Raw genomic sequence first — 21,272 nt, 5'->3', positions numbered from 1 at the left:
AGCCAACAACCACAAGAGGCCTTGCTTTGAAGATGAGACTGAGAATAACCTCTGAGTTGCCTTTTAATTTTTAAATTTTGATCAGGGAAAGAGTTTCCTGCTGGGATCCAGGAGCCTAGAGATCTTTCCATGTCAGTATAGGAGTGTGGCATGAAATAGTTGCACCCCAGCATGTCTGTGTGCATGAACTGAGACTTGTTTCTGTGGGAGGGGCTCCTTGTCTCACAAAGCCCAGAGACTATGGAAAAGTGGTCCCCGGGGGCGGCAGGTGGGATAGGTGCAGAAGAGGGCGTGTCTGTGTGTGTGTTGTCGGAGAGAGGACTGGGGTGGACCTCTGATGGAGTGGAGAACAAGCGCCTGCCCTGCTTTGAAGAATCCCAGGGACAGAGGGGCCAGGAGGAGCTGGGCTGTGCTGTGCTGACTGGAGACCCACCGGGCAAGGCTCAGCTGAGCAGAGAGGACTTCTTCACGAAGCTCTCTGCCACACAGACCTCCACTCAGAGACCTCTCCCCTTCCTCAGGGGCTGCTGTTGCACCCGCCCAAGCCCCGGGCAGTCAGAGCTCTTCTCCTTGCTCTTCTGCTTGCTCAACCCTGTGTATTCATTCCAGTTTGTTGTCATAGGGATCCTGTTCTACGTGTGCCGGGCTAAGGAGCAGCTCCTTCCGTCTTGTCTGCATTCCCAGGGCTTGGCAGACGTGGTGCTTAAATAGGAAAGTGAGGAGTGAGCAACTTTCTAGTAACTGAATGACTAGGGCTTTCAAAATGTGGATTTACTCTTAGGAATCTTATTCTTCCATCATGCAAGGTTGGCCTCGTCCGATTTCCCCAGCCTCGCGTGAGCGTCCATATCTAAGTTGATACCAAGCACCAACTGAAAGCAGACCACTCATGGAGACGCTGTTGGGCTATAAGTAAGAAAGCTTTGCCATGGCTCTGCTCTCATGGAGGTTAACTTACTTCTTCTGGATCATTTTTGGATTTCATGTTAGACTCCGAGGGGAGAGCCCCAAGGGGAGCTGAGGGGTAGGTTGACAAAGCGTCCAGTTGATAGGTAGGGGCTGCTTTGTCTTGGTGTGCAGTCAAGATCCCTTAGCCACCCAGGGAGCTGTGAAACACAGTATGGTCATCCAGGAATCGAGGGCAGCCCTGTCCTGGTGCCCAGGCTGTTGTAAATAATCCCTGTAAGCTTATCTACTTAGCAGGGGATTAAGAAAGAAAATATTAAGGGCAAGATAAAAATAAATTTGTGGAGTTTAGCACACTGGTGGTTGGTGTCAGCGCATATATACACTGTCCCACAGAGGCCACACATCACGGGGAAAGAGTACAAATTGGAGGTTTGCAAATCCAGATTGGAGTCCATCTCTCCTGTTTTGTAGGTACATGCTGTTGTGTAGGTCATAGATTTTTGAACCTCAATTTTCTTACCTTGAATGATAATGGAGGTCAAATGAGATGGTATGTGAAAACCTGTACTGTATTGTTACAAGTCACTCCTTGAAGTGGTGTCTTGCATCTGTGACCAAGAGTGTGTCCTGCTGCTGCCACTCCCAAGTGTGGGCCCCTCCCTCATCCAGCCTCCTGCCTGTTGGCGTTACCTCTTCTCTGCTATGCTATATTCTGAGGGGCCGAGCAGGTGATAGGTTAAGATCACAGGACATCAGGGCGGGGAGAGCCCCTTTGTACACCCCTCCTGAGGGCCAGAGACAACAGTCCAAGGGGCAGGATGCCGGTAGACCAAGAAAGATGGAAATCTCAGCTGAGGCTCATGGGCTCCAGGGAAAGCGGCTTGCTTCCTCTGACAGAGGGAGTGCTAGCTGGCCTGGGGTCGCTGGGATAGAACGAAGAGGAGGATCTGGGTTAACTGTCTGCGGCCGGCTCCTTTCACGGGTCCTCTGCCTGTGCGGCTGTAGTTCTGATCTATAGAAAAACCTGAAACCAGCATTGCTCACACCAGGGCACTGAGGTGGAGGGGGAACTGGCCCAGGACCTGAGAACTTGAATCTACACCTCCTTCTTCTCTCCTTAGCTCTGCCGCCGTCTGTAGGTCTCTTGACCTTTTTTGGGTCCTCAGTTTCCTCTTTTGTAAACTGGGTTAAATAGGAAACTTTTGTGTAACCTGAATAAATCTAAGTTATAAGTTATAACTTTCTCCTTTCTCAACTATTGGCTAGATGGGATGTGGCTGGGAGAGGGCACAGAAGCCGTTTGATGGCGGGTCTCAGTTTCATTTTAAATTCTCATCCTGGAGACAGAAGGTGTGCTGAAGCCAGTAGCCTTCTGTGTGACGTTGTCCTCAGCGTTTTGTTATTTCACCTGCTACCAAAGGAGGACTTTTATCCCTAAAGACCTGCTTATTCAGTGAAAAAGCTTTGCATTAATTTTGCCCTCTTTTTTCAGTATCCAGCGAGCGGCATTGGTGGTTCTGGAAAATTACTATAAAGATTTCACCATCTATAACCCCAACCTCCTAACAGCCTCCAAGTTCCGAGCAGCCAAGCACATGGCGGGGCTGAAAGTGTACAACGTAGATGGTACGTACGTGCCTTGAGACACTGTCTCTGGGCTGTAGGAGCACAGTTCGGGCAGCTGTTTAGCTTAAACTTTATGGTCCATTTGGTTCAACCTCCTCTCAGTGTTTGTCTTTATATTACATTCTTATTTCAGAACAATTTCTTTCTCCTTTTCTTTTTTTTTTTGCAGGCAAGCATATTTTCAGAGGAATGTTGATTTATAGTCTGCGTATGTGGGAGGTTCATTCATTTTGGGATTTTATGATTGAAAACAATAGTGATGTGTGTTTCCTGCCTCCTGCTGGGAACATCTTATATTGAAAGCTATTAGGAAAGGACTGCTTTTCAAAATTTGGATAAATTACCCAAAGACTCAGCTACCCAAACCCATTAAGACTGTAACTCTCCGTAGTTCAGACATCTGGTGAGATACTTACAGGCATTTCTCAATCCTGGCTAAGAGCTGGAGTTGAGTGGGTGGCAGGAGGCCAGAGGCCGGGCAGGGGACATCAGAGCTGGGTTTCAGGCTATCATATGGTTAAGTGTAAGAAACAGGACACCGTGTCATTTCTTCCTGGGCACCTTGGGTCAGTGCAAGAGCTTCACAGACCCTAGAAGAGGATCATGTTGTTAGCAAGTCAAGTGATTTATAGACAGTGTCATTTTTGGTGGCAGTATCCTCCCCCCTCCCCCGCAGCTTTTTTTGGCTATATGAGATGTGCACACTCTCATGAATCCCGTAGCATTAGTAAATTTCACCTGTGATCTGAAACTTAGCAAAAATTCCCACTAGCAAAATCAAGTCATTAGCCAAGTAGGTGATACATAAGAAAGCATGTGATCTGCCTTGACTTTCTGAAAAGTTAAGTGGTTAGGGGAATAAGACCAGGAGTTCTAAGTCTGTATTAATAAATGGGCCATTTTGCAAGTCCCCAAGCCTTGGTATTTTCTGTAGAAGTTATGGCTACCATGACGTTCCAGCATGGCCTGTTTTCCTGTGTGGTCGATGTCTCCATGTGCCTTTGACTTTCTTTCTCCTCTGTCCTGTCCTCCCCATCCCTCTCATTGTCTTCTTGGTGAAATGTGATGTAGCAGCTGCCCTTATGGCCAAACTGAAACTTTCTGTAACAGATGGTAAGTAGAATCTTGAGCACACTCTGTGTACTACTTTTGGCCAACATTTTAATTATTGAGCATTCTTCGTCTCCTTCTGGGTTCTTTATCCATTTCCACTGATCAAATTCGGGTTTAGGGCGATTTCCTTCCTCTTGTGAGCATATCGAATGCAGAGCAGGTTACTGTTCACCCCCTGGGAAGTTACTTTGGGGATTTCTGTATGTGCTTCACAGGATGGACAGTACTGACAGCCTGTGGTCCTAGTTTCCTGCTCTGTTTCGCAACCCCATGGCATTAAAACTCTTCTTCCTCCTCTGTCTTTTCCCAAAAGGCCCCAGTAGCAACGCCACTGGTCAGTCCCGGGCGATGATCGCCGCGGCCGCTCGCCGCAGGGACTCCAGCCACAACGAGTTGTATTATGAAGAGGCGGAACATGAACGGCGGGTGAAGAAGCGGAGAGCAAGGTATATGGCCCCCCTGGCTCCAACACCCTCTTGTAGTAGACACTTTTTTCTCCATGAGAATGAAGTTTCAGTTTATAAACATGACCTGTGTGAGCCTTTGGAGTGTATCCTGCTCCAGTGTCTCCCAAACTTCAGCATGCGTCCGCGTCTCTGGGAGGGCTTGTTCAGACACGGATCTCAGGTTCCAGGCCCACCCGCAAGCTCACTTACTATTCAGTAGGTCTGGAGTTGAGCCCAAGAGTTTGCATTTCTTACAAACTCCAAGCTAATGCTGAAGCTGCTGGCCTGCGGCCCATGCTTCTAATGGCCCCATCCTGCACCCCCTTGCTAGTTTTCAAGATCTGATTATATTAATTGAAGTGGACAAAGGTGATTTCCATCGTGTGTGCTGGGCCTCTTCCTTCCTTTTTCCCAGAGGCTGCTGGTGTGGGTGGCTCGACCAAGGGGATGCACCTCTGGCTCTTTGTCAGGCTGTTTCTGTACCACAGCCACCTCTCTGTGCCTGCAGAGCTTTTTATGGCCAGAGTTTGAGGGACCTTAGAATTCTTTTCATCTAACCCTTCATCAGAGAGATGAAAAGGATCCACGTGAATCTCCCAAGGTCATGAGTGATAGAATTGAGAACAGAAATCATCTCCCAGTCCCAGGGCTCCTTCCTCATCACCCATAGCCCCCATGCCACGTGTTCACCTTTGCCTTCCTTTCTCCCTCCCTCCCCTCTCCACCATCTGGAGTGTCAGCTAAGGATGCGAGCCTTGGGTGGGCTGGTGGCAGGCTAGGATGCAGCAGGTAGGCAGGAGTCGCTCCAGGTCCTTCTGACTGCTCTCTTCTCAAGCCCTGCACCAGGCGCCGTCCTGATTGCTGTGTTTCATTGCCTTCCAGGCTGGTGGTTGCAGTGGAGGAGGCCTTCATCCACATCCAGCGTCTCCAGGCCGAGGAGCAACAGAAAGCCCCGGGAGAGGTGATGGACCCCAGGGAGGCCGCCCAGGCCATCTTCCCCTCCATGGCCCGGGCCCTGCAGAAGTACCTGCGCACCACTCGGCAGCAGCACTACCACAGCATGGAGAGCATCCTGCAGCACCTGGCCTTCTGCATCACCAATAGCATGACCCCAAAGGTGCGGCTTGTCACCAAGCCTGGGAAGTCCTGGTTAGGGTTTTATGGGGAGTGATAAAGTCAAAAGCTTCTCTAGAGCCCTAACTAATAAGAATTAATGATTCTCATTTATTTTATATTGTTTTGGTACAGTCGTTTTTGAAATCTGCCTTTTGAAGGCCTCCAGATTCAAGCATAAGAAGGACTTTCACTTGGAGACCATATAGATAGTAGTTAGGGGTACTTTGTGGGTCCTGGAGCCGAGCTGACTCCTTGTGACCTGGCTGCTCCACCAACCAGCTGGGAAACCTTGGGCACATAGCTTAACGACTCTGTGCCTCACTTTCCTAATCTGTAAATTGGGAATAGTACTAATACCTACCTTCCTGGATTGTTGTGGGAACTAAAAGAGTTCATTCATGTGAAGTGCTTAAAACAGTGCCTGTCACATGGTGAGGACTGAATAAGCGGCTGTTACTATGAACGGTAGAAATGATGCCATCACGTCGTTAGGCATTTTGGATGTTATGGAGTTAGTTTTACTGAATGGCTTTTGGATTATGATGTAAGCACACTTTCAGGGATATTATGGGAAATGGCCATGTATCTGATAGAGGGGTGTGGCCAAGGGTTTAGCAGATGACCTCTCCTCAGACAGAGGCTGGTTCAGATCCTGGCGCCACCACTTAATTGGTTTGTGACTGTGTAAGTAACTCTATGCTTGTTTCCTCTTTTACAAAATGGGGGTAATAGTAGTATCTACCTGATAGGGTTGTCGTGTGAAAGTTGTATTAAATATGGCAACATGACACGTAAATCATGTGGTAGACAGTAAATGAGCTTGGCACATTGTACACATGGAACATTTGCAAGCTGGTGGTGTTAGTATAGGGACCAGTGTTCATACATTGCCCTGTACAGCTGCTGGTTGTGTGGTCACTAATTAGTAACAACCCTTGGGAAAGCAGTACAGAAATACTCAGTAAGAAACCATCAGGTTTCCCATATTCTTTGACTCCCTAATCCCTCTCCTAGAAAAAGTATTCAGCACAGTCAGATATATGTGAATGCACATGAAGGTGATTTTTGCAAAAATAATCTGGAACTCCCAACTGGAAATAACTTAAAAATAGAACAGAGGCTTATAAATTATGCTATATCACCTGTTGAAACATAGAAGAATCTTTGTTAGAATATTAAGTTGCAAAAAGCAGAATGCGAAAAAGTATGAGCATTGTGGTTTCAGATGAGTGCCATGTGCCTGCCTGTGCCAAAGGAGAGCTCTTACCACGTGGAACGGGGCCGTTGTTTTCCTTATTTCAAAATTTTTTAAAGTTTCCTGGTTGCTTTCTTTTTCATTTAAAAAATGTATACTTTTCTGAATTAAAAAATAATCTTCTTTGTGCAGAAACCCAAACATTAAAGAAAAGTATAATGTACAAAGTGAAGTTTTCATTCCCTTACCAAACTGTTCTGACTGATAAGGAGTTTGTGTGCATTCTTTCGGAGGAAATGTGTGTGTGTGTTTAAAGCAGAAATAAGGGGGAAAAAAAACAGAAATGGGATCTCATATCATATATACACACACACACGTACATATAGTTTGGAAACTTGCTTTTTTCACTTAAAGCTGTCTCTGGCTGTTTTTCCATGCCCGCATTCCCAGATCTCTATCACACAGATCTAACTGTTCTCTTTAAAGCTGGACCTTACTTCCATGGATACTGTGATTTGTTTCACTGGTTGCTATTGATGCACATTTGGACTAAGATCTTGCGTTGGTTTAAACCAGGAATTGGCTGTTTTTATTAATCAAGTGTTATTGGAACTCAGCCACACCCTTTTATTTACATGTCGTCTGTGGCTGCTTTCTCTCCACACAGGCAGAGTTGAGTCGTAGTGACAGGGTGTAGCTTGCAAAGCCGAAAATATTTACACTTAGAGAAAAGTTTGCTAACCCCTGGTCTAAACAGTGTTGCAGTGAATATCTTTCTTACATACTTCTTTGTGCATTTGTGCAAGAATTTCTGAAGGATACATTTCTAGTAGAGGAACAGCTGGATCAAAGGAGTAGATCCTGCCACATTACCCTTCCGAGGATGTCACTGTGTTACACTTGTGCCTCTGGAGTAGGAGACTGTTTATTTCCGCCACACGCTCGACAGCATTCAGTGTGATCACTCTTTTTAATCATTGCCCATATAAGAAGAGGAACATATACTTTTCATTTTAAGTCCTGTTTCTTTAATTATTAATGTGGTAGAACATCTCATATGTTAATTTTGCATTAATATTTATTCTTCTATGAATTATCTTATTTCATTTCGCTAATTGTTGAGCTGTTTTTACATCAGAAGTGTGTTGAGGCACCGCTCTATTTTTTGCCTTAGGACATATGCTTACAGGGCAGAAACAAGGTACCTGGGAGCAGAGCTGAGGTCTAGATGGAAGGGGCTGCCGCTTAGAAACCATCCTTGACCTGCCTCCAGGACCACAGAATGTCTCCTAATATTTTCTGATCGTATCACTGGCTTGTTCTTTCTTCTTCCTTGCAGCTCAAGTGTTATATTTCTTGATTTAATACACATGCTCTTGAGCTCCTAGTGTGTGCCAGGCACATTGGAAATTCGCATTTAAAAAATAGGTCCTGCCCTCTGGGAGAGGAAAGTCCAGTGTGGGGGCAGACAAGCAAGTCGGCAATGATTGTTCAGAAAGTAAAAATGTCACACAGGAGTCATGCCAATGATTATAGGCGCTTCGAGGGGGCCATGTTAATCTGTCTGAGAGATTCAGAGAGTGGTTTGAGAAGATTTAAAGGGCAGAGGGCTTTGCTGAAGGACCACATTCAGCAGGAGGAGCAGCACCTGTGAAGGTGGGGGAAGTGAGAGAGCTCCAAGGAGCTAAGCCCTGCTGGAGCCGAGGACTTGTGAGAGGGGAGGTGGACGTGGGTCTGGCCACCCCTTGGACTTGCCGTGTGCACAATCGATCCAACGTAAAATAACCGTTGCTCATTGGTTGTACTTACCTTGTGCCCTTTCATCCTCGGCAGCCCTGGGAGTTAGTGCTGTTATCATCTGCCCTTACTGAGAGGTTAACTGACTTGTCCAAAGTCACACAGCTCGTGAGTGGTAGAGCACGCACTTTTGTGCATGACAGTGTATCCCTTTATTTACTCAGCTCATATTTCTGGAGTGTTTCTCTGTGCCTGGGACTTGCCCTGAGGAGCTTTCGGAGTAGGAGGAGGCAGCCCTACAAACAGGGACAAGCAGTGGCATGTGCACTGGGGCCCGTACCCTTGGACCGGGCTGGTGCCTCGTCGATGGCTTCTGGGCAGACTTGATAGCAGCCACCCCACCCTCCTTCACCTCTGTGCTTACCACCGTCTTCACCTTCTGGTTGGAAGTTGGCAAAGGGACCTGAGACATCTTCCCTCCCCAGCAAGCACTCAGTTGTGAGGGGCTGATGGGAATTTGGTGTGGTAAGCTGGGCTCTGACTGGGTTTCTTGGGAAGACATTTTTCACAGGTGTGGGAACAGGGGGGCCTCCTGGCAACACTGCCCTTGGAGCGAGTGTTTCTTCCTAATGGCCTCTCTCCTCTCCTCCCAGGCCTTCCTGGAACGGTACCTCAGCGCTGGGCCCACCCTGCAGTATGACAAGGAGCGCTGGCTCTCGACGCAGTGGAGACTCGTCAGTGATGAGGCTGTGACTAACGGATTACGGGATGGAATCGTGTTCATCCTTAAGTGCTTGGACTTCAGCCTCGTGGTCAATGTGAAGAAAATTCCATTCATCGTACTCTCTGAAGAGTTCATAGACCCCAAATCTCACAAATTTGTGCTTCGCTTACAGTCTGAGACATCGGTTTAAAAGTTCTATATTTGTGGCTTTATTAAAGAAAAAAAAAGAATATATAAAGAGAAATATATGTATACCAGAGGGGCATCGTTTTTTATTATTCTTCTTTGCTGACTGACACTGGCAGATGATAGACCAGTACCCTTTGACCATCTGCACTTTATTTGGAAGGAAGTGGGGGATGTCTGCTCTGGGAAGAAGTGACCCACGACGTCTGACTCTTGTGGATGGGACTTCTCGAGAAGCCATTCCCTGGCGTTTCTGTGACAGCTGTAAACCAAAGCAGAGCTGGCGGTCCTTGGGAGCCTCGCCTTACAACAACTAGTCCCTGCCTTTCGTCCAGCACCACGCGCTCCCATTGCTTCTGGTTGACCCACTCTTAATCTTCTAGGGGACACATCTTTCTTCTGTTTCAGGAAACTAGACACGACGTGTCCACATGTGGGTTTGTGTATGTAAGTGTCCAGTACCACATCGCCCGTGGGGGCCGCGGGCCATTCGGGAAATGCCTGCCTTCATCTTTGTTCTTTGTTGCCTTAGGTTCTGCAGAGAAAGATCACAACAAAAAATGTGCACTATCAGTTTACAGCTCTTAATGATTTTATTTTCTTCCCAAAGAGAAAAATCCACCTGCCCTGTTTCTGACCCTGCTTCCCTCCTGGCTTGAGCAGGTAGCCCTTTCCTAACCCTGTGATTGCCCACCCCTCTCCCCCCATCCCGCCCTCCCCAGCACGTGCCACACCCCCACCTGGCTGGCAGGCTGGCCAGGGAAGCCCAGCCATCAGAGCTGCCTGGGACCCAGCTCTGCACATGTGCCCTCGGGCTCTGTGCACGGCCTCCGCTGGGTCCCGAGATTGTTTGCATAGGGAACTGTGGAATGCCCACGGGGTAGAACACAGGGAGAGTAAGCCACTAGAATGTCCCTTCTGGGCCGCACAGGGGCCCCTCTCCTCCCAGTTGTCATCCTCACTGCTCACACAGAGCAGGAGCGAGACTTACACTGTGACTGAGACTGGCGGGTTCAGCGTGGAGCCTCTGATTTCCCAGGGAGATCAGTTCTCGCAGAGCTTCGTAGCAAGCTGCCCTGCCGAGGGAGACCCAAACAATACAGACCCGCTGCTGCAGCCGCCCACTCCCTGATGTCTCACCACCGTCACTGTGCAACTCACCTCCACCACTTGCTCCCAGATGGGGGCTTGTTCGGCCCCTGGTGGTGCAGTTACTTTAGTTGTTGGTAAAGTGGGAAGAAGGAATGGACAAGCTGCAGAGCTTGGGGAAAGGAAAGTGGGGAGCCAGTCTTATGGTGCAGAGCACTCATCCGTGATCTGTTCCTTACTGCAGCTGGTTCTAGTGGGCTTTCCCCTGGCCTGGGGCAGCCCACGTGGCCGGGCTGTGGGTGGAGGAGCCATCCTGGCGGAGCCGGGCTCTGGGGAGCTCCTTATGGAGCCACATCCAGACACCAGGCGGGCCATCTGTGCCTCTGTTTGCCATCCTGTATCCGCGACAGACCCTTCCAAAGTATTCACTCTTACTTTTCCCAGGTATTTAGAGTAATCAGTTACCTTGCTTTAGGAAAGAATGACACTGTCCAAATGCTCTGCACCTGTGTGTTCACATGTTCCCTTACTGATTTATGCATTCCTCAAGTGGTACAGATTTGTCTATCATTTTTTATAATCAAAATTGGCTTTGGATGTTTGTAATACACCTGTACCTGCAAAAGTAAACAGCATTCTTGAATCAACAGGCTTCAGCTCAAAAGGAAGATGTGTTGGAAAAGAAGAAGGAGAAACAAGTCAGTTTGGCATGGAGCCAAGATGTTCTATTTAACTACATGGTTCTGTTTATGAAAAACACATGCCATGTAACCATGGTGCTTTTGTTTTCTGTAGTTTTTGCCTTTAGGTCCCTTCAAACTGGACATTCCTTACGATGATATCTTTCTCAGGAAATATATTTTGGGAGATGGGGCAAGGGATGGTGGATGTGTATGAGACTTTGGCTGCATAAATGTTATAGTGTCCCAGATAAATGTGTCAGAGACTGCTGCTTCAGGAACACAGCAGTTGGAAGTGCCATAAATAGTTCGTATAGTTCATATATAGAACATACAGTTCATAATGACACTGCTCGTCCACGTCTGGAAATCCTGTGCTTCCAGCCCTCTCTGACAGAAGGGGTTAAGTTGGATTCGTTGCTCTGGTGCGTGCATTCCCTGCAGGGTGAAGAAAGGTTTAAATTAAAGAATTTATTTTATCTCTACCCCTTTCCCTCTCTCCCAGTCTTTGCATAGGGGAATGTCAAACTTTATGAAATTATTGTTTCTGTTTTAAATTGAATATCGATTTTTTTTACACTGACTTTGTATTGAGCCCTTTTTGAAAGAGTAACAAAATAAAATGCAGGATCTTTGTATAAAGCCTTTGCACTTTCAAACTCTTAATAGCTTGAGTTACCGGTGCAGTGGGAACAATGTAAATGACGTTTAAAAAATTTAAGGTTTCAGAAAGCTGCGTCACACGATTGAACACAATGCGTTTTTATTTCAGTTCCTGGAACCAAGAGGCTGTTCTTTTTAAAAGGGGTAAACAGTGCCCGAGGACTGGTAGAATATATGGTATGTCCACATCAGAGGAGACAGGATTTCATTTGCCTTAAATGTTTATAGATTTTCTATGACTTTCAACCTAAGTTATTAAAATGTGAACAGTAAATGTTACAGACTCGAAGAGCTTAATGAGGAGTGCGTGTCTGAGATGGCTCCCTTCCCTGGTAAGGTTTTCGCCACTGGATAACTTTCATTCTTAAGTGTGTCCTTTTGAAGATAATGACAGTTTTTAATCGCCCGTGAACTGAAGGTTAAAATTTAAAAAGTCTGCATTCTTAGAGTTGGAAGGAATTTTAAGGTTTTGTAGTTCATCCATCCTTCGCGTTATCAGTTAAGTCAAAACGTGTAATACTTTCGCTGCAACTTACAAACCCCAGAGAAAAGGCTTGACCAGTTTTTTGCCCAACTGTCATCTCCCTTTCTCCCCCTCTGTCTTTCCTTTTCAAATCTACGGCCAGGACAAAGTCCGTACAGCTAATGGGTATATGTAGGTGGCACAGGCACGTGTGTGCACACACGCACATGTGTGTGTGCGTGTGTGTATGTGTGTGGCATTGCAGCTTATTGCTAGAGCTTGGACCTCTTTGCTGGGGAGGTTGTGGCTGTGCTGGTGTGTGTTGGACAGGGCAGAGGTGCTCCCCTCTCCGCCATCCTTGGTGGTGGACCAGGACTCTCCTTCTTGCGTCTCCTCTTCACTTTTGCGTGCATGCATCTAGATACGGCTGTAGCTCTGTGGCAAGCCGCGAGCTTGTTGGGCCCACAGAAATGGGTTACCCTGCCCCTCCTCACCCCCGACCCTTGGTGGGGAGAGTGTCCAGTCCCTCAGTGAAACCAACAAAATCGGGTCCCTGGCTTACTCTTTTCTATCTGGGCCCTGCTGTGTAAGGCTTCCTAAATGGAGTCGCTATTTGTGTGTGAGTATGTGTTTCTGTACGTGTGAGCATTTCTCCGAGTGTGGTTACCAGATGGACAGATGGACGGCAGGTTTATGTTCGACATCCGAACATCTGTGTTCTCTGTGGCAGATGGGTGTGTATCATCACATGACTTGCGTGTGTGTTGATGTGGGTGAGTGTGAGCGTGTGTGTTTCCATGCATGCCCTATATTTGAGAGACTTCTTAACGGCACTCATCTTTGGGGAGGGTACTCTAAAGCCAGTTACCTCTCTCTCCCCTCCTTTATTCCCTTCCCTCAGTTCTACTGGCTTCTCCCCAGGAGTAAGTGGCTTTAGCACAGAAATGTCTTCTGGAGAGCCTGCTGTCCTGCAGGCAGGTCCATTAGACTCTTTCTTGCCTCAGGACCTTATAGCAAGAAACAGAAAGAAAGATCAAGTTCTGTGATAATTACTGCTCCAACTTCATCACCCCGGAAGCCTTAATCTGTATTTCTCAATATAATAAAAGTTGAGCTTCATAAAAAGTAATATTGATTACTAAAAGTAGCACAGAAATGTTAACAATATTTAAATAGTCCAGCAGACCCTGCGATTGTAAAGTGATGTAAAGTGCTTTATGGATCTTGTTACAAAAAAAATAAATCACTACTGTGAATTTACTACTATGTAACCTTGTGGTCATATTCCATTATAAATAAAATGAGCTGTTCTTAAGCCCATAGCACAGTTCTTGAATGGTGGTCAACGCGGTAGTGAATTGAGGTCGTTTAGACACTACGTCGAAATCGCTGTATTGAGTTTAACCAAGAGGATGCTCAGAAAATTATATTTTGGACCCCTTTTTTGACAAAACATTTGGTCAAAGAAGGAAGAGAAGGGTACTAACACGTGTTTATCAGGTATTGTATGTTAGGTACTGTTCTAGAATGTGGATTCCTTTAGGGTAGTGGTTATCTCAATTTTTCAGGTGAGAAAAAGGACGATCAGAGAGGGAGGGACTTGCCCAAGGTCTCATGGCCACTAAATGGGATTTCAAATCTAATGTGTGCTTCCAATCCCTCAGTCACTGTACCTTGAGGTATTCTCTGAATGATTTGGCATTTTGGGATGTGGAGGAGGGACCTGGGGACACTTAACCTTGAATCAGAGCCTGGAGCGAGGGGTTTGTCAGAGGTGGAATGGCTTATGTTTGTTCACTTTTGCTTTGCACCAGAGGTGTGGACCCAGGAGAAGCTTCTCCACCGTGCTGGCTGATTTCTTAGGATTTTCAATGGAAAGAACTTGAGAATCCCCCTTCCCCCAGGAAAACCAATCTTGCCAGTGTTGCACAGACCCAATGCTGTTGTTCCTGGCACCCTCCCTTTGCTTTTGCCTCTCCCGTCCTCCACCCCCACCCTCCTGGCTTGGGCAGGTGTGGACCTGGGGCAAGTGTGCACGTGGCGGAGGTGTGCAGGGACTGACCTGGCCCCCTCCTTAGCTGAGGAAGCTTCTTCCTGGTGCTTTGTCAACATTATCCCCAACCAACCGCTTCCCCTGGTTGGGGTGGGAGAGGAACAGCCCACAGGCCCAGCCTAGGGTCGTTTGGAACTGGAGTCCCAGTGTCCATCCCTGAGATCTGTGTTCTCCGCAAGCACTTTGCATCCCACTGTTTTTCCCCACATTTGCCCTCAGGAGTTTTAACAGAACAGGCATAAGCCAGGACTGAAAACACTATTTTCCTCTATTGCAGTGTTTGTAAGTTTGAGTTCGGTTGTGCATAGACTACCTTTTTCTCCCCTGCTGTTTGCTTTCAGCGGAGGACGGGAAAGGGGAGGTGCTGCTCACTAGGAATTACGACAGATTTCCAAAGGGTAGGTGAGAAATGTACAACTCCTGAATAGAATTAGATTTTAGGACCCTGAGTCCCTCTTACCAGGCCTGTCCCATTCCTACTTAGATAACCCAATTAGTTTTGTTTCACCTGTAAAATAAATCTCTTTAATGGGTTGTTTTAAAGTCTCCCCAGCACAACAGATTTCTCATACTTGCAGCAACACAGTGAACGGTTACTTCCAATATGGTGCTAAGAATCTATAATTCATGTCTCTCTCAGCTTGAAAACATCAGTGTTTTGTCCTTGTCTTAGTGGAATAAAAACACTCTTAAGCCTTGGGGAAAAATGTGACAACCCCCCAGGGGTTGAGTGTCTTTGACACCTTTATTTTGAGTGTCTTTGATACTTCTTTTGGCACTGAAATAATATTTGGATAAATATATTTGAATGTACAGCTGTCTGGTTTTGTATTCGCTTATATTTATCTGAGCTTTCCCTTATGACCGTGACCTTTCATTCTGAAGGAGCTCATCGTTTAGGAGGTTTTCACCCCGACAAAGCCCTCAGCCTAGGAAAGCTGGTGAGGACCAGAGACTGTTGCTCAGGGAATTACTGAGGGGACCTGGGCATCTGATGTGCAGGTGACAAGTCTAGTTCAATTCATGTTGTAGGGAATTTAGACAGTTACACATCATCGCCATCCCAGGGGCCAGGGGGAAAAATGTGGCAGTTGCTTTTCACTTGCCAGCACCCCTCAGTTACAGGAATATTCTCTTAGTGGTGTTCATCATTCTTAAAACAAAAACAACAACATAGGAAAATCCAAACTTTGCTGATAATTCCGTGTTTTTATAAGGGATTCACGGTAGGCTTTAAATAGCAAACTCCTCTGGGACCCCTAAATTATGACATGAGTAACCAAATTTGATTTCCAAGCAGCTGTTGATGAGCACAGCTTTTGCATTGTGTGAGACACCAGCGAAGATTGGGGCAGGGGATGCCGGATGCTGGCTCACTTGGGTGGAGCGTGTAACCTGCCTTGTGGTTGACCCTTCCTCAAAGATGCTAGAGAGAAGGCCAGAGAAGTCTGGGCCAGCACTTATTCAAGAAAAGTTTATTTGATAATCACTTTTGTGCTGAAAGAACTTTACATTCCTGGATTTATAATCCAGCATCAACCTGGAAAGTTCAGTGACAAAACCATCTGTCTCTACCTCATGTAGCCATAACCATCATGCAAAGATGTGGCCAAGTGTCTTTGGTGGTCTCTCTTGTTAGTTAATCCTGCACTTCGTAACCAGGAGGGGCAGTTTGTGACTATCAGCCTCTAGTCACAATCACTGTCTGTGCATGACAAGTCTGAGTGTGACTTTCTGCATAAACTGGGTGGTGGGCTCTATTGAGTCATTTCCAACATATAAAAAAAAATGAATGAATGAATTACACTTGCAGCAACTGTCTGCACACGTACATGTACATGCATTCCTAAGTGTCTGCTTGAAACGTCTTCTCCTTGGAACAGTAGTAACAGTGTTAGTGTCTATGAGGGACATAGTGTACCTCTAGTCTAAGTTATTTTGTTCTTTTTTGGGTCCCCCATCCCAATTAACTGTAAAACATTTTACATGTTGCAATTTTTTATGCTGTAAAACCTGGAAAGTAAACTGAAATCCCAAATCACTTGCTTTTTTCATGTGATTATTTCAATCTAAAAAGTTTTGCTCTTTACGGAACATTTTCTCTCTTGCGTAACTTTGATGCCCTCTTAAAGATAACCTGTCAGGTTTCTCTGAAAACCAAGGCAATTATGATGATAAATTGAATGGGAAAGTAGGATTGCCATCGTAACAAAACTACGGGTTGCAATCATTTTACGGTTAAGAGAATGTTTTAAATGGATTACTGAAAATTAAATTCTTAGGCTCTAAAACTTGGAGGTGAAACAGGTCTTTCAAGTAAATCACCAAATGAAAAAAGATCTTTGAGTTAAGTAAAGAGAGAAAAGTGTGAGGCCCTGGATTTGTGAGTGGGGTGAATATTGGATCATTTTTGTGAGTGGCTACATAATTCAGTTTAAATTATTGACTTACTTTAGATAGGTCTGTTTAAAGGGAACTTGATTATTTAACAAAGAAATGCTGGCCCTTGCCTTCTGCCATGCTCAGCTCTCCCTTACCTGTACAAAATGCTGAAGGCATACAATCAAATTCTCACTATTGCATGGATAAGAATCAGAGATAGCAACAGATTAGAACATATGCATTGTATAGCTTATTGATCAGCTCTGTTTCTCTGGGCCGTCAGCCGAAATGTGCACAATTTATATCTGCACAAGCAAAGCCTACTAGAGAAAAGATTAAAGCTGGGTGCAGACATCAACCAAAGGCTACTCTCTTTTTCACTCATTACCTGTGATACAGCTACAGAATTGTGGACGAGTTTTGAGAATATCATATGATAAACTATCAGATTATGGAAGTGGGGTGTGGGTATCAGGATGGCACCATATAAAGCACTGTCTGCTGGCCCAGTGCCGAGACAGGGCCCACCAGAGGCAGTGGGATGGGCAGAACCCCCGCTTACAGAGAGACTTGGTAATTCCCTAGTGGTGTCAACATGTCATGCAAACATCTTCTAGTTGTACAGGCTGATGTTGACATGGAGAATCAAAACTATGTTTGACTTTCAGGTGTATTCTCTGTATGGATATCTGAGTGTGTGTCTGCAGTTCTGAGAATTCGTAATACCTCAGAAAGTGATGATGCATTTGTAGAACTGACACAAAGTGCTTTAGACAGTTTTTCCTTTCTAGCATCCCGCTCAGCTCTCCCATCTCCCACTTACTTTTGTCTTTGTGGTCTGCATGTGGTAAAGTTGTAAGAATCTATTTACTGAATATTCCAATGAGCGAATGAATGAATGAGAATGTGACAGTACACTCAATGCTAAAACTACTGGCTATAACCTAATCATATATGATTATTTTAGGGGAATCGTTGGCATCTTGTGGGTGCATTAAGAATTCTGGTTGTCACTGCTCTAAAGAGTTCAGATTGATAAACTACCAGACTAATCTGAAAGAGGTCCTTAATTCACCTTGCAAACATTTGAGTGTGCACTTGCAGACTCAAATAAATGAACTGACATTTAGGTGGCTGTGGTCATTCCATTCCCAGAGAGTGGAGCCTGAGACTTCTGCCTTCATCCCTACACATCTTTGCTTCCCGTCTCCATGGCTATATTTCCGGGGGACTTTGCTAGCTGGAGGAAAGAAAACATCTCCCGCTGGAAACTTTCTCACTGAGCCGAGGAGATTTTGTGCTCCTATTTCTTTAGCAATTGGCTGCCCTAAGCAAATCTGAGCAGACGATACTGTGTTGCCAAGAACTTCTTAGGATAAGATTGACTTTTGATAATCACTAGCACATTCTTAATGGTACTAATAGCTGTTAAATTAGCTTTGCATAGGGCTCAGAGAGTATTTAGTCAAACAAGATTTATTAAGTACCTATCAGAACTTAGGCACTGAGGATAGAACAGAATCAGCCAAAGTCTTTTCCCTAAGGTTGCTTTCAGACTAACAGGAGGAGGAAGACATACACCTAAAAGTATAATAAATTGCAGGTTCTGTAAGAGAACTCTGCATGGGGTACGGTGAGGGCTCAGCAGAGGAGGCGGCCAATTTGCCTGAGGCATGACTGGAAAAGGGTCATAGAGTGTATCTTACCTTTACTTAAAATAAGATAGCTGGGAGTTTTCCAGGCAGGCACAGATGGGGAAGGACAGGCATTCCAGTAGCTGGAACAGCATGAGCCAAAGCTTGGAGGTATTAAGCAGCCAGTCAGCTTCTCCAGCTTCAGGTTCTGACAATAGAAGGAGCAGGTGGGTGGGAGGCACACTGAGAGTTGAGGCTGATGAGAGACTGCTCACATAGACCTCCAGCATCCTGCAAAGGAAGTTGGCTTTGACCCCATGACAAAGCAAGACCTGACCCCCTAGCCTCCTAGCTCATTGCCAGTGGTGCTGTCTTGACTTCCACTAAAATAACAACTGGGTCCATAGTCCCAAATGAGGCATTTGGATGCCATAATTCCAAGATGGAGGCTCCATGTATGCAGCGGGAATCACCCCAGCTGGTCCAGTGAGCCCAGACACCGCCAGCATCAGCACTGCTCGGGCTTTGCTTTCCTCCTACAGAGGAGAGACACTTCGAGGGCTTGTGGTTTACAAGATCCACCCCGTTTCTCCTCCCTGAACTCACAGTCCAGAGCCTAAACCCAACATTTGGCAGTCAAAACCTTTCCATTCATAGCTTGCTCTTTGGCCTCTTGGTCTTTAAAAACAAAACTTTTTTTTAACACCTATCAGGAATACAGAGCCACTGAAGCATTTTAAGCTTGTGTGTGATGTGATCAGGTTTTCATTTGAGGAAGATCACTTGACTGCAGTGTCCAGGCTGGATTGGAGACGGGAGAGCAGTCGGAACCTTGCGGTAACAGGGCTGAGAGGTTGTAAAGCCTCAGTTACGCAGTAGGAGTGGGTGAAGAGAAGAGGACAGGACTTGCTCCCTGTTAGATGTGGGAGTGGGGACAACGAAATGGCTCTAAGATTTCTGGCTTGAACACTGTCAGAGGCAGATGCCTCTTCCGCACTCCTCTGCTTCTGTGAAGAAGGACCTTTTCCTAAATGCTGCTGGCTTCTTGCCCAGTCCTTAGCCCTGTCCTGAGATGGAGCTGTTACCTGGTTAGTGGTCAACAGCCATTGTCCATGTTTCTTAGGGTGAAATTCTTAGGGTGAAGTTAGTGTGTGGGGGGAGGGGATCCAGTCCTTTTCTGTTTCCTCTCCATCCTTACCCACTGAGGGTCAATGGCCTGGTCATCTCTGCTCTTCTGATTTCCTGGGTGGCCTGCACTTGGAGGCAGGAAACTGGGAAGCCCACGCTAATCTCTAGTCTCCAAATTACTGCTTTTACATAATAATGGCAATATTTTGCACTGCTGACTTTGGACTAATTTCTCAGTTGGTTCAAATCTCAGTCAGGAAAAGAGGGCTACTTTTTAAGGGCACCCTTTTAAAGCCCTACAGCTAGGTTCATATGAGGTGCCTATGGGACATCCAGACGAAGCTGTCCAGGGGAGAGAATTGGAGTGAGGGGCCTGGCTCTCAGGAGAGGCCTGGCTGGAGACAGATGGCGTTGGAAGCCACAGGCTGGATGAGACCACCCAGAGGAGTGGGAAGAGGGGTGGTTCCCAACCCTGGCTCATGTCAGTCCTCAGTGACACTTTTTAAAATGCAGATGGTCAGGCCTCAGCTCTGGAGATGGTGTATTAGGAGGTCTGGGCTGGTGACAGGTGTCTGTGTTTTCTAAAATAAGCGTGAGTATGATTTGCAGGCTCACTGAGCAGAGTCGAGCAGCGCTGGTGAGAGTGAGAAATTCAAGGACAGAGCTGCAGACCCATCAGCACTTAGGGGGATGTAGATATCTGCATGTATTGGAGATTGTTGATCAAAAGCTATCAGATAATAACCTCTTTCTGGTTCTAAGTGATACAAACTAGGGCCTGGACAATACACAACCTTGCACAACCTTGTTACAGAAAAGACAAACTCATTTCAAGTTGAGATGATATTCTAAAGAAATACATTGAAAATGATGGTGCATTCTTGATAAGACCATGATTTTTTCCCTAACTGAATGGCCATATCTTTCAGTTGTAGTTAGCCTACATTTCCAATAGTGTTTAAAATTATGGGCTCCAGAATGAAAGGTGAAAAAGCGTCTTGGCTTAAGCAGTGAAAAAGCATCATGGGAAATTCACTTGAGTCCATCGCCAGACATCGTCTGAGGAAAAGAAATGGAATTCTTTGATTGTTTAACTTAAGGAATTCAACTCAGTTTAAATCCTTGCTTTAAGTGTAGAAACGAGGTTCCATTTACAGTCCTTTAAAGTGTTTGTGTGACTCTGGGAAAATTACTTGAGTTTCCTGTGTCTTAGTTTCCTCGTCTGTAAAATTGGGATAATAACAAGACCCATCTCATAAGACCTGTGTAAGGATTCAGTGAGATAATACATGTGAAGCACATAGCATAGTGCTCCAGGCACGTACCAAACATTCAATAAATATCAGCTTACAAAGTTTTAGACCAATAACCAAACAGCACTGCTGCTTACGGATAAGACTAGCTGAACACTCAGTGCTTCTAGTCCAGGAGCACCGTGACATGATTTAAACTGCATATTACCCAGCCTCTGAGAACAAGGGGATTTTCCAGGGCTGGGAAATAGACCACTTTCATGACAGAGCACATTCCTTGACTGTGTGAAAGGCTAGCTTCAAAGATTGCTTTGAAAATTTACCGCCCGGAGAGCTTTTTTGAGGTGTGGTTGGGCCTGACTGGATGGCAACGTAGCCTAGCTTGGGAAGTGACTGCCTTGTTTTGTAAGGGGGAGAAATAAAAATGAGGAGGTCTTATAAGCATCATTGTCCAACAGTGCTGATTAATCAATTATTCACCCATCAATGCAATAAATGATTATCTACTTTGTGCTGAGCAAAGTGCGAGGTCCTGAGGATATAAAGATAAATAAATTCCTTGTCTCTGAGGAGCCTACAATTTAGTGAAAGGACAGGAGTGCAAATATGTGTTACAATTTAAATAAGTGCAATGATTCGGGGTATACACCAAATGCCATGGGAGCAGAGAGGAAAGGGGCCTCCTTGGGTCACCCAGGCCATTGGATAGATGGTGATATTACTCATCCAAACTGGGACTCCATGAAGAAGAGGAGGAGAGTTTAAGGGAGAAGGTAATAGTTTGGGTTTTGTTATGTTGTTTGAAGTGCTTGTGCAACACCCAAACCAGGATGTCCAGAAGCAGCTGAATGAGTGAGTATAAAACTAAAGAAAGT

General features: G+C 45.8%; 1 protein-coding gene across 7 annotated transcripts in view; it reads left to right on the top strand.

Annotated features, from left to right (window-relative positions):
- VANGL1 (VANGL planar cell polarity protein 1) overlaps positions 1 to 16,041 on the top strand; it is a 52,921-nt gene extending 36,880 nt beyond the window's left edge. For 5 of the 7 annotated variants that reach the window (XM_070607875.1, XM_070607874.1, XM_070607872.1 and 2 more), the window contains 4 exons: positions 2,402 to 2,535; positions 3,962 to 4,094; positions 4,977 to 5,211; positions 8,796 to 16,041. In XM_070607875.1, the coding sequence (XP_070463976.1) occupies positions 2,402 to 2,535; positions 3,962 to 4,094; positions 4,977 to 5,211; positions 8,796 to 9,056 (763 nt within the window). In that variant the 3' untranslated portion in view covers positions 9,057 to 16,041. Of the gene's footprint in view, positions 1 to 2,401; positions 2,536 to 3,961; positions 4,095 to 4,976; positions 5,212 to 8,366; positions 8,668 to 8,795 lie in introns of all 7 variants that reach the window. The other 2 variants (XR_011536756.1, XR_011536755.1) reach the window with 2 other exon arrangements.
- Positions 16,042 to 21,272: the final 5,231 nt, after the last annotated feature.

Source organism: Equus przewalskii, unplaced genomic scaffold (genome assembly GCF_037783145.1).
Source record: "Equus przewalskii isolate Varuska unplaced genomic scaffold, EquPr2 ChrUn-13, whole genome shotgun sequence".
NCBI lineage: Eukaryota > Metazoa > Chordata > Mammalia > Perissodactyla > Equidae > Equus > Equus przewalskii.
The sequence above is the reverse complement of the archived record's forward strand: the minus strand, read 5'-3'. Positions and strand labels throughout refer to the sequence as shown.